The 13,316-nt window shown below is 31.6% G+C and overlaps 1 protein-coding gene across 1 annotated transcript; it reads left to right on the forward strand.

Annotated features, from left to right (window-relative positions):
- The first annotated feature begins 2,602 nt into the window (after positions 1 to 2,602).
- On the forward strand, positions 2,603 to 12,602 carry LOC145694958 (uncharacterized). The gene is made up of 2 exons (XM_081771769.1): positions 2,603 to 9,780; positions 12,527 to 12,602. Exon 1 carries the CDS (start codon positions 4,031 to 4,033, stop codon positions 5,399 to 5,401), a length of 1,371 nt encoding a protein of 456 aa, XP_081627895.1. The 5' UTR covers positions 2,603 to 4,030; the 3' UTR covers positions 5,402 to 9,780; positions 12,527 to 12,602.
- Positions 12,603 to 13,316: the final 714 nt, after the last annotated feature.

Below are 13,316 nucleotides of genomic sequence, written 5' to 3' on the forward strand. Positions count from 1 at the left end.
AAACTCCGATAAACAAAATGTATCCTTACGCTTGTCAGAAATACGATTGGCTAGTGATGTATCACTCCCACTCCCCACGGGGAGGAGCAAATTATACACGTCCATTTTGACAATACTGTCTCGTGTTGTCCAGATACTTACAGCAGCAGCAGAAAAGAAAGAAAAGAAACTCGAAATATTAAAAAAAGTATTTGAATTTCGCTCGTAAACAATTGTTGCTTAGTGAGTAAAGGTTTTCCTTGTTGGTGTTTCACCACAACACTCGCGGAACTGGGATTCATGCCAGTTATCTTTCAGACTTTAAAAGCAGAACAGCCGTCCACAGTTGAGTTGGCGCCATAATTACTGCGCATGCTTAGTGTTTATTTCTATTGTTTCATTAACCACACTCGATTGCAGTATTATTAGATAATCTGTTTTATATTTTTGTCATTTATAATAATATAGGAGTTTTATATGAAGCTCCATAGTAAAAGTAATAGTGCAATCACATGAACTATTTTGCGAAGGAGTACAAGCGTCGGTAGGACAACAGGAAATCAGCGAGATGTAGTTTCACATGGCTTTGTTTATCGCAGTTTAGAGCTTATGCCGAATAATGTTTAGATAAACGTTGGGCGAATGGACGAGAAAACATATATATATATATAGACAGTTAACTGACAGATAGCGACTGGACTTAACGTAGCTTGGAATGTCAGCAAACTCAGCGAGAGGAGCAACGTTAAGCTTATTTACTTTAATATAGAATAACCCGAAGGCGGACAAAACTTCTGGAAACGTGTAGACACTATTTAAACTAACCTCTGTAACGTGGCAACCTTACCAATATAAACATCAATTCCTATAACAAATAGTGTGAAGCACTGGTAAATACCATCAATCTATGATATACGAAACTTACTTAAACTGGAGCTTTAACAGTAGATAATGAACTAATAAACTGATAATTCGGTTTAATACAAGACTTAGACATCACAGCAGAGAGAGAGAGAGATTAACACAACGTATGACTTACATGATGAGAGGGCTGACTAGGACTGTTCGAGGCCGCGCACGGGCCGGGCCCCCTTGGGAGAAGGTTCCTCCCAAAGGAACTCTTTACTCGGACATCGTGTCGTGTGTAAGATACAATCGTAAACTATACAGTTTAATACCCACAAATATCATTTTGTACATCTGGAGAACACCAGTGCTTTAATTTCGTTATCTCAACTTTAATTAAACCACTATAGCTCTTAAGAAGAAATAATAGTTTCCTTTAGTACGATCTTGTTCCGTAATAGCTTAACTGAACTACATATATATACATTAACTTCCCACGGTTCTAGTTTTAAGATTCAAGCTTTCCAATAAAGAAAGGTTAAATTCACTTCACTTCGATGTTCCAATGCAGAACAGTCAACGTAGATAGTCTGAAAGTTAGTCACATTACCTGGAATGCAGCTACAAGAGAAAGGAAAATGTCATTATCACTGCATAACTCCGAGGGCGGACAAAGAAATCACCGTGTGCTTAGCTGGCCTCCCCTCTTTACATTAGAATTATTTGCCTTTCATCCACAACTCAGGAAGAATAATATTATCTTCGGTTGCTTGACTCCCTCGAGAATACTGTTATGCAGAATAGAACGATGAAATAACTTTCCATACTTCAAAGAATTGAATTTCTTTCACCAAGGAAAGAAAGCACAAAACACAAGTTTTTTCCGGCGTGGGTGAAGTACACAGTATATATAAAAGGAGTCATTTCACCGCATCGCTTCTCTCTCATTCTCTCTGTAGGAAATTTCGGTGAAGTCTTTACCAACGCTTGGTTGAATGAAACAAGAATAGCTTACATAAAATACAAACATTAATGAACAAAATATATACAAAAGAAAGAAACTACAACATTAATTCGAACTATAAATCAACACTAGAGACTGGCCTCATTCCGTGATGCCCCTATGCCTGTATATTCTCCTACCCTGTGCGACTCAAAAGAAGAAGAAGAACATTGGCAAAACAGACTCAAGAGCAGTTTACCACGAAAACCACCGTCCAAACACAACAAAATCTGCATAACAACGCAATGTTTGCGAAAGAATAATAAACATAAGAACACTTTAAATTGCACTATTATAAAAATACGATAATAATATGAGTAATATAATCCAAAATTCACATTGAGCCTATTAGCTTGTTTGTAACAAACAAGGTATGTTACATATGTTCAAAAACAAAATGATAATAGTTTTATCATTCACAACTTCCAGTTGTCCTTACACTTACGCCTTAGTGTTATAACTTTTAATTATTATTAAATTTTTACTTTCGGACAGTAATAGGGAAAAGACTATTTGAACTTATGTTTTGGCCTCTGAACACTGCATTTACGGATGCCGAAATGGAATGGAAGAGAATTAAAATATTGCTAGTAGCTCTATAAGTAAAATAGTTTCTAGGAACTATAAGCCATAATGTAATAATATAGTATCAGTGCTATAAGCAGTATTATTTGCAGAATATTCGTGTGAAGTCTTGCTAAGAACACTAAAAACTATTATTTGCACTTGGGACAACTTAGTTCTCAATAATTATTGAACAACGATTTTATGAACTTTAGTGTATCTAGTGAGATACAAAACTACTTCAGTGTATATTAGTAAATTTACTAAGATAAATTGTTTACAATGTTCCGTTTTCAGTAGAGTGGAGAAGAATATAAAATCAGTTTCTCTTAGTCAATGGTATTGTAATAAGTAGCTTAATGGATAGAAGGCCAATAGACAATTACATTCATGTTGATATACATTAATTATTTATATACAGAAACAAGTGATCATGATTTGGATGTATACGCTCAAGAATATTGCTGTTTAGAACTAAGTACCAATTGCATGTTGCAATGACTTGAGAGTTGGAAATTTGGATGAGATATTTCCTGAGAAAGAGCAAGGGACTATTATAAGTTAAGTATGATGTGTACAAAAAGCTGCAGCTATTTTAGTTTACAACTAATTATATTGTGAAAGTGCACCTCATAGAAATTGTACAAAGGTTTCAATATTTTAAAGTGTGCTTCTCATATATTATTGAATCTGCAGCTATTTTATATTACAAATAATTATATTGTAAAAGTACAAAAGATAGAAATTGTATAAGGGTTCATTTCAATATTTTCACGGGTACTTGTCATAGATTATGAATAAATTCAATCGAAGTTCATCACTGACCTCTGGTTGAGTATAGTTTGGTTAGTTCACATTCTGTGAACAAGGGCGCAATTATTGTGATTTGAGTCCTCACAAAAGTTTCTTCCTTCATCTACTATTCTGTGTAAATATGAGGCAAAATAATTTTATTCGAGTCCTCCCTAAATTTTACAACGATTGTATAGTTTCTATTTATTCCTAAATATTGTTTCTATTTACGGGCGAAAAGTGCTGTTTAAAGGACACAAGCTATCAAGAAGGAGAAGAGAAGAAGAAAGTAAATGAAGAAATAATTTAAGTATTTGTATCATATCGAGATACTTCTTTTTTTCGTTGGTATGACAATTGTTTATCTGGTTGATATGATAATGTAGAAAGATGGATGAAGAAGGAAGAACATGGCGGATTAATGAAGGATCTGCGTTCGTTAAGTGTGTACAATAATTGGTGTTGCCAAGAAAATGATTTGAGTTGTGACCTAACGTCTTGTTTTTTTGGAAAGTGAATAGTTCATGAAAGATTTGACTTCTCAATAAAACACAAACAATTATTTAATTACGGGTTAAAAGACTAGATTAGTGTTACAGTGAAAACAAACACTAAGAAAAAGTGACTACACGAAAAAAAAAATTTGAAATTCTGTATCACAACTCCTGTTTGTGGTGAGATCTAAGCCTTTTAATCTATTCTTATTCTTGCAGTTCTCAGTGTTTGTGTGTGTGTTTGCCAATTGTGTTTCTTATTTTCTAGTTCATTAATTTTGTGGTTTAGTTATAAGTTGTAAATTTCTTCACTTGTCCTATAACATGTTTGTATTTACCTAACAACCAAAAAATGGCGGAAGGTAATGATATGGAAATCTCCATACCGGTAAAAGATTTAGAACATAATGAAGTGAATATAGAAAAAGGTATTCAATTAGATACTACTGGTTATCAAAACATAAACACGAAAATAGATACGGTTACATGTTCAATTGAAGAGCAGTCAAAACAATGTTCAGTTTCCTTAAGAGAAAATCAGAAGGAAAATAATGACCTTATCAATAGGTATACTTTACTACATACAGGTCCTTTTTTTGTCTTTATTAAATCAAATAAAGAAGATTTAGGTCGTAAACATTTAATGTCCATCAGTAGGAAACTCTATCTGGCAGGCATAGAAGGCATTACTAATTTTCAAACAATAGGGAAAAATCTAGTAAAAATTTACTTCAACAACGGCATGAAAGATAATAATTTCTTGTTACATCCCATCCTCAAAGAACAAGATTGGAGTGCATTTATACCCAATCACGCCATTTATACGATGGGTGTAGTTAAAGATGTTGACCCAACAGTAGAAGTAGATGAACTACTTCAGGAAATCAAATGTGATGTACCAATAATTTCAATAAGAAGAATCTACAGATTTAATGAAGAACGTAAAAAAATATCAACCCCGACTATAATAATTACATTTAATTCCCAAAATTTACCACTTGAAGTAAAAGTATTTTATCTTAAACTGAGAGTTGATCCATACATACCGGCAATTAGACAGTGTAAACTTTGTCTACGATATGGTCACACTGATCGCACATGTAAAGCTAAAAGACACTTTTGTCACAAATGTGCACAAGATCACCAATCCCAAACATGTAAAAACACGGTCAATTGTTTCCATTGTGGTGAAGGTCATGATGCCTTTTTTACCGACTGTCCAGAAAGACAAAGGCAAAAGAAAATCATGCTGATTATGGCACAGCAGCATATATCCTTCAACGAAGCTAGTGCTCAAATAGGTAAAATCTCTCAAAATAAAGGGATATCACTCTACAGCAAGGTAGTCAAGGACTCACCAATGAATCGTACGGAAATCTCAAATAAATTTAGTATTACAAATCCTGAAATGCAAACAATGAAGTCTCCTGTAATAACCAGCTCTCAGATAGTACAAAGGGATCACTTCCCTCCCCCATGGAAGCGACGTAGAAATGCTGATAATTCAGTAACTGCAACAAGTCATATATTTTCAAATGATAGAGTATTAAAAGGTATAACTCTAATGTCAGCAATAAAAAAGAGCAACCAGCGCTTGCTCATACAAGCAAAAATTCTGATAATAAAAATATATTACAAAATTGGGATACTAACTACAAGTTTGGTTCCACACAGGGACACTTCCCGAAAGATAACACGTACCACTCTAAAGATCAGCGAGTAATCTCTAATCAGATAGGAGAAACAAAAGGTCTCAAAGGGAACACTAATTTGGATTATTCGAAAAGATTATGGTCATATTCGAAAAATCAAACCTCTCAAGAATCTACAGAGCTATCATATGAGACAAATGAAAAAACAAATTTTCACATAACAAAAACAAAGATAGCTATAAAACAAATTTTAGGAAATATACTTACCTCAATCAATGGTGACATCAATAGTGAAACAATTGAAAAACTAGCACAACCTCTCTATAATCTGCTCATCTCCATACATGATTAAAAAAAAGTTTCAATTCTAGACATAGATTATAGTTATCTTTCCGATATGTATATATAATTTATTTAAAAAAAGTGTTCAATACTCGATAATGGATAGTATTTTTAGGAAGAGTTTGGTAATAATTCAATGGAATTGTCAGAGTTATTTTACTAAACAATATGCTATAAAACATATTCAAACGTATGAACCAGATATTTTGTTTATCCAAGAGACATGGGGGAAACCCAATATACCAATTCATATTAAAAATTATGTAGTATTAGAACATTTAAGATCAGATGGTTATGGAGGTTTGGCAACCATCATCCATAAGAATATTTCGTTTAAACAGATAAATTCACAATTTGCTCATACATATCAGAATATTCAAATGCATGGCATTGAAATAGCGAACACAAAATTTTTAAACTTATATGTACCACCTGATGTTATTCCTAATAGTAAATTCTGGACTGATATTTTTCAACATCAGAATAAGTTTGACTATATCTTAGGAGACACTAATACACAATCTTTTCTAACTGGTAGCACAAAAATAAATAAAGCTGGAAAAAATTTTAATCAAGCAATATTAACCTCTTCGTATTTATTGTTAAACGATGGAACTCCCACTAGAATAACATTAGAGGGTGTGAGTGTTCCAGATATTTCTTTATGTAAAATTTCACTATTTATTCAAGCTTCATGGAAAGTACATTACGATTCATTTGGCAGTGATCATTTGCCTATAATCATTTATACGCATCCTATATCTGTAAAAAGACATGATCAATTTCTTCAGGATAAGATACACTATTCTATGGTAAACAGAATTGAAACTAAATTAAATTGGTCAATTTATAATAACATGATATCCAGAAATTTAAATCAGGACAACATAAGACAGGATAATTTGAATGATCTGAATAACGTAATAATAAGGTCAGTTGCAAATACAAAATCGGAATATCTTACAGACAAGGCTCAGGCTGTCCATAAAAAATATCATAAAAAACAAAATAGCAAACCCATTTGGTGGAACATTGAGGCACAAAAAGCTATCAACATGAGACAAAAAGCTTTTCGGAATTTCTACCAAACTAGAAGCAAGGAAGACTTCCTTCAGTACATAAAAATAAAAGCAAAAACCACTAGAATTTTAAATCAAATTAAAAGGAGTTGTTGGATAAATTTTTGTAATTCACTTACGTACCAAACACCTAAAACTACAATATGGAAATTTTTCAGAAATCAGTTCAATAGATTCAATAAACAACCGAATTCTAATTCAATGCTCGAGCAACAATGGATAGAAGATTTCCACAGAAATCTTACCCCAGATACGTCTCACACGGATAGATCATTTTTACAAGCATATTTCAATTTATCAACCTCATCGGAACTTGAAGAATCTTTTACAAAATTAGAATTAAAAATAGCATTAAATAAACAAAAAAAGAATTCTGCCCCGGGCATTGAAGGGATTCATTACTGGCACTATAAAAATTTAACAGAAGAAGGAAAACAAGTATTACTTAACGCATTTAACCTAATTTGGGATACTGGAAACATTCCAAAATTATGGAAAAAATCTTTAGTAATTCCTATTTTAAAACCTAATACACAATGTAACATAGCTAACAACTACAGACCTATAGCATTATTACCATGCAGTCTTAAAATTTTTGAACAACTTATATTGAACAGACTACAGTGGTTTGTGGAACATAATCAATTACTGCCAGAAAATATGTCGGGGTTTAGAAAAAACAGCTCAACTTATGACGCAATAGCTCCATTAATTCTAGACATTTGGTGTTCCTTTCAACAACAAAAATTTCTAATAGCTATCAGCATTGATTTCAAAAAAGCATATGACTCTGTTAACTTAGATATATTAATACAAAAACTAGTACGACAAAAAATACCAACAAAATTTACTAGAACAATTCATAACATTCTCTTTGATAGAAAAGTCCATATAAAAATAAATAAATACATGACTAAGGCAAGAACTACGTCCTTAGGACTTTTACAAGGAAGCAAATTAAGTCCATTATTATTTAATTTATTTATAAGAGACCTAATATATCAACTAAAACAAAAAACCAATGTTCAAGCTTATGCTGATGACGTATTAATTTGGGAAGCGTCTTCAACAGTTGATGCGGCGGCAGAGAGATTGAACAAAGCGTTGGAGATCCTTCAACAATGGAGCTTCCTAAATGGTTTAGATATCAACTGGGCCAAATCTTCTTACATCATTTTTACGAAAAAAAAAATAAAAACAGTTCCAAAATTCAAAATTAAGGATTCTTATCTAAATTACACGAAGCAATTGAAATATTTAGGACTCAATTTAGATCAACAATTAACATGGAAAGGTCATTTAAAATACTTACTCAATGAATCGCAACTTTATATGAATATAATGAAAAGCCTAAGTGCAAGAAAATGGGGCATAAATCCTGTGATTCTGAATAAAATAATAAATAACACCATAATGGAAAAAATACTATATGGAAGTATATTTTATTCTCAACAATTATCACAATTCTACGACAAAATTCAGCAATTACAATATGAAACAGCGAAGATAATTTTCTCACAACCATCATATTGTCCAAAGAATGCACTTTTAGAAATTTCTAATAATATTCGTATTGAAATACAAATATATAAACTTGCTGCGAATTATTTACTTTCAAGAATGGGCAAAAACTCGACTCTATTATTCAAAGACTTGGACAAATTAATAATAATAAATACAAAGAAAAACACGCCATATCAAAATAGACTTCCTTGGATATTTCATGTATATACTGAATACAACCAATATAAGACAAGTATATCTAAAGTTCCTTCAATAATTCCATTTATATTTCAGTATAAAGTAAACTTAATTAAAATACCATCAATAATACCTAACTACATACAATTTCATTCAAAAGAGAAATTGCCAAACATACATAAAAACATATGGAATTATTATAAATTCCAGTTGTCAGATGATTGCACATTCATCTTCACCGATGGATCAAAACAACAAAATAACCCAGTTGGTGCTGCGGTTATCATTCCTAAGTTCAAAATTGAAAAACAATACAAATTACCAAAAAATACGTCAATATTTGAAGCAGAAGCGTTTGGAATCCGTCAAGCTTTCTTATTAATCAATACGCTACAAATAAAGAATGCATGTATATGTACCGATGCTTTAAGTTTTATAACAGCCATAAATAATCCTAAATGGTCAGCTTCTACATCATGGAATATCATGTTAATTAAATCTAGCTATTTCGCTCTAAAAAACAAGAATTTTCAAATCCATCTATTTTATACCAAGGGTCATGTAGGCATAAAATTTAATGAAGCAGTAGATGAATTATCAAGAAAAGCGACTACAACTGGCATTATATACAACATAAAACTTCCATTCCACAATTTCAAGTATATAGTTAAACAACAACAAAAAAGGAAAATAGACTTATGGAAAAACAAAATCAGACTTGGTCCTGGAAAACACTATTGGGAATTAATGGAGATTAACGATAAACCGTTATACAATATCTTAGAAAAATGGTCAAGATACAAAACGATATTACTCATCCGAATGTTTCTTCATACAATATTAACTCCTATAAAATTACATCAAATTAAAAAAAAGAGAATAATCTATGTTGGTGTGAAAAAGATCATGGTTCGATCAATCATTTGATATTTCAGTGCGAACTATTTAATAAAAATAGAATTATTTTTTGTCAACAAGTAGTAAAAATTATGCAAACTCTGCCAGTTAACATTAGTATGATATTATATTCAAAAGATGTTGATATATTAAGCTATCTCATCACATTCATGATTCAGAACAATCTAAACTTATAAAAAAAAGGAAGATATATAACAATCAAGGAATTCATCAGATATTATTACACAATTCTGCGAAGATAGTCAAGAGCAAATGAAAAAAAAAGAAACAGTCATATAGTGTTCAACCTTAAAAATTAAACATACTATTTAACAATAAATTTTATTATCTCAATTTCAGGATATAGGCAATCAAGGATGCAAGATCTGTGCCTTCAAGAAAAAAAAACCTCGTTTGAGGTAGAAGGAAAGGTAAGAAGATGGATAGAACAAAGAACCATATTGTTGTAATTGGATGTATATTATTTTAATGTGAAAAATAAGGCATATGTGGAAAAGTATATAATCTAAAAGTGCATAACTGTGGTGCAATTCATTTGTGATCTCGTGAAATTTATAAGTATTCAAAATATATTTGAATCAGGGAAGGTGAAGAAATAATGTTACATTTTTAACTCTCATTTCAAAGTTTGAAACCAGCTGCATGTGTGTACTTGCTTATTTAAATATATTGTTTACGTAATGAGAAAGTCAATAAAACAACAAGCTAAAGTTTGATGTGCGAAGATTCCTGAACTAGAACCAAGAATGTTAAAACCCCTTTTATGTAACGGGAGGATCATCTGTAAAGTAGGCTAGGCACGTGGGTTTGAATTCATCTGACCATCTTTGCTGAGCCTTTTTTTTTTTAAATTTCTAGGTCTAGTCGGACAAGTTTTTCCATTTTATATATACAAATTTGACGGTGTTAAAATACTTAGACACTAGATATTGTATAAAGAAAAATACTTTTTCCTACATTTCTCGTAATGAATCCCAGTACAATTATTCTATAAAGAAAGTTCAGGGCCTCTAAAGATTTTTACTACATTCACTTACTACCTACAGTGTATTACCCATTTGTTTTTCATTGATTTTGTAATTTACACTTTTATAGAGGCAAAAATAAAGTAATTTGTAATACAGTAAGTCAGTAATGTTTCAAAAATTTAGTATGCAAAATATCCAAATAGAAACTACACACTTTTTAAAAGAGCAATGTATCCTTAGAGATATATGAAATTTATAATCCCAAATTATCTTTCTATCCAGTGGGATGCACCTTATATTTCAATGTTCCACTGACGTTTTTGAGTAAATTAATACAAACATTATATTGATCTATTACCTTACCAATCTAAGGGTTTCATAATTTTCTTATGATAGGAACTTAGTGTGCTTCTTGAAAGGATTATTTGATATTTTGACGCATTCATAATTTACACTATTACAATCCTGGTGAACTTCCATATATTTAATTTTCTCTGCATTTACTTTTAAGCCAATGTCGTTGTAAACGTTAAATAAGGCTCCTTCATTTCTCCATACAGTTATTAATAATCTATCAGATTTACATAATCAGCATACGCCATAACTTGGTGAATAACTTCAGCTTTAGGCTCTGGTTGCTACGTTTGAGTTTCCTTATAACGTGCTCCAGAACAAAGTTGAATAATAATGGCGACAACTCATTTCATTGTTCAGACTATTCTCGACGTGGAAGTTCGTGGACAGAATTTTTCTACTTGGACTTTACTTTGGGATTCATTTAAACACATTTTAAAAATCTAACTAGCTTTTTCGATATTTCAAATTTTGCAAGAATGTCGTATAATCTTTCCCTTTTAACCAAGTCGTAAGCCATTTTAAATCAATAAATAGTTGGGCTCAATCTTGCTAATAGAATCTTTGACATGGTTTTATAAGAAGTTGAATTATTACAATCAGTTCGGTCGCCTTTCTTTTGAATTGGAACAATTATTGATTATTTCCATTCTTATGGCAATTCCTCCTTGTTCCAGACAGGGAGAATCATTTCATGTATCTTGCTGCACAATTTTTCTCCTTCAGAAAAAAATAACTCAGGTGGAATTTCGTCTACACCTGCATACCTGTGTATCATTAATTTCTTTATAACGAATTCTAATGTTTTCCTAGGTTCTGGAATATACAGTTCCCGGCCTCTAAAATATATGTAATGATTACAACCTTTAATCAGAAAGATATCTATTCCAATAAACATACAGCAAACAACAATTCGGAAGGTATCAGACAACAAATTTCTAACATGGACCACAGATCTCGTAAGGCAATGAAAACTTGACTCATAAACCCAGCATCCACCGTGACCCTCTGTGACCTTCTCCTACGCACCGCCCAACAAAACCCATAGTCATCAACTCTGACTCATGATCCATGCCCACCTCTCAATTGAATAAAGAGTTTACGCATATAATAAAACAAGGCTGTGAACGTATCACTAATCGGAGTCTGAATTTCTATGGTTAGTCGCTTAAGTACCACTCTGTTACAATACCGGTAGATCTTATCTTTACGATATAAAATGGTAAAGTGTTTGTCATGGGCCATATTACGATGAATTTCAATTTAATTGTTGTTTATAATTATTTCCTTGAATTACAAATACTTTCAGTAGAAATTAAGATGAAATTTGAAAGTTTCAAATGAAGGTAAAGTATGCAAAGGTAAAGGAAAAAGTGTAAAATTCGACTGTCTGGAAAGCCAAGTTGTAAATCCTATTGCTACTATTGCAATTATAAACATCAATACCCAAAAGTGTCTGAAGTTTTATTTCCACTTAGATATAGGGTCAATTGTAGTATTGTGAAACGGAAAACCGTACTTTAGAGTGTACAGCAAAAGTTGCTTGGGTTAGAAACATGAAAAAAAAGCATTATCTACTTTACACAAACATCTTTGAAAATAACTCAGGTGTTTTTAGTAACCACATTTAGTATCTCTGGAGAAAATGAAAAGATGTGCTTCAAAATAGCCCCTGCATTTGGAATGTGTGTTAAGACCGTGGTATTTGTTCTGGTTAGGATTGTTGTGAACATGAATGTAACACTCATTCTTATTTTTTTTACATAATTTACTTTTTTATTTTTAGCTGTTACGATGAATTACAGGCCATTTAATATTTATATTTTTATTTAAGCCGGAGCTGGGAGCTGCAGGCAAGAATATAAGTATTGTAAAGTGAAACTATGCATATAAAATTTTCATTAAATGTAAGCAACAAGTTAGAAATTAATTTTATGTATAAATAATAAAACCTGATTTAAAATATATAGTATATATAATGATACTTAGAACGAATTATACTACATTTAGCATAACATTAAGATTATAAGTGAGCAACGTTATATTTTATAATATTTATTGTCGTTATTGATTTAGATTTTTTGGTGGTTTTGTGGCATGGTTAATAGTTTAAATTTTATTATATTTACAGTGATTTTTTACCGATTAATTTATTTGAGGTTGTTGTGGTTTTGACGTTGAGTTTTAACTAATTATATGAATTTCATAAGCTTTATAGGTGATGATTTAGTTACGCGTATCCTAATATATTTATGGGTGCGCAATTTCCATTGTGTCTTTTACTTGCAAAGGTTTGAAACGATGTGTAATTATTGAGTGAGCAGGAATGTATAAAAGTATTATAATATGACAAAACAATGTATAACACACGATATGTAAAACTTCGTTGACTAAACTGCTACTAATAGTTTACAAACTTACTTTGAGATTTGAATATGCGTTTTAATTTTTAAGTTAATGTTTTGTTCGTTTTTTGCCACAAAATATAAAACTGGGAGCATCATGGCCATGAAGACCCGGCGGTTTCGGCTGGAGAGGCGCGAGTGAATTAGCTTGTTTAATCAACTTTCACCTATAGCCATGCGTGGGCGAAGGGTAGCAGTTTTGAAATTTAGATACAAAGT

The sequence above is a fragment of the Thermobia domestica genome, chromosome 9, assembly GCF_964235325.1.
Source record: "Thermobia domestica chromosome 9, izTheDome1.hap1.1, whole genome shotgun sequence".
Classification (NCBI taxonomy): domain Eukaryota; kingdom Metazoa; phylum Arthropoda; class Insecta; order Zygentoma; family Lepismatidae; genus Thermobia; species Thermobia domestica.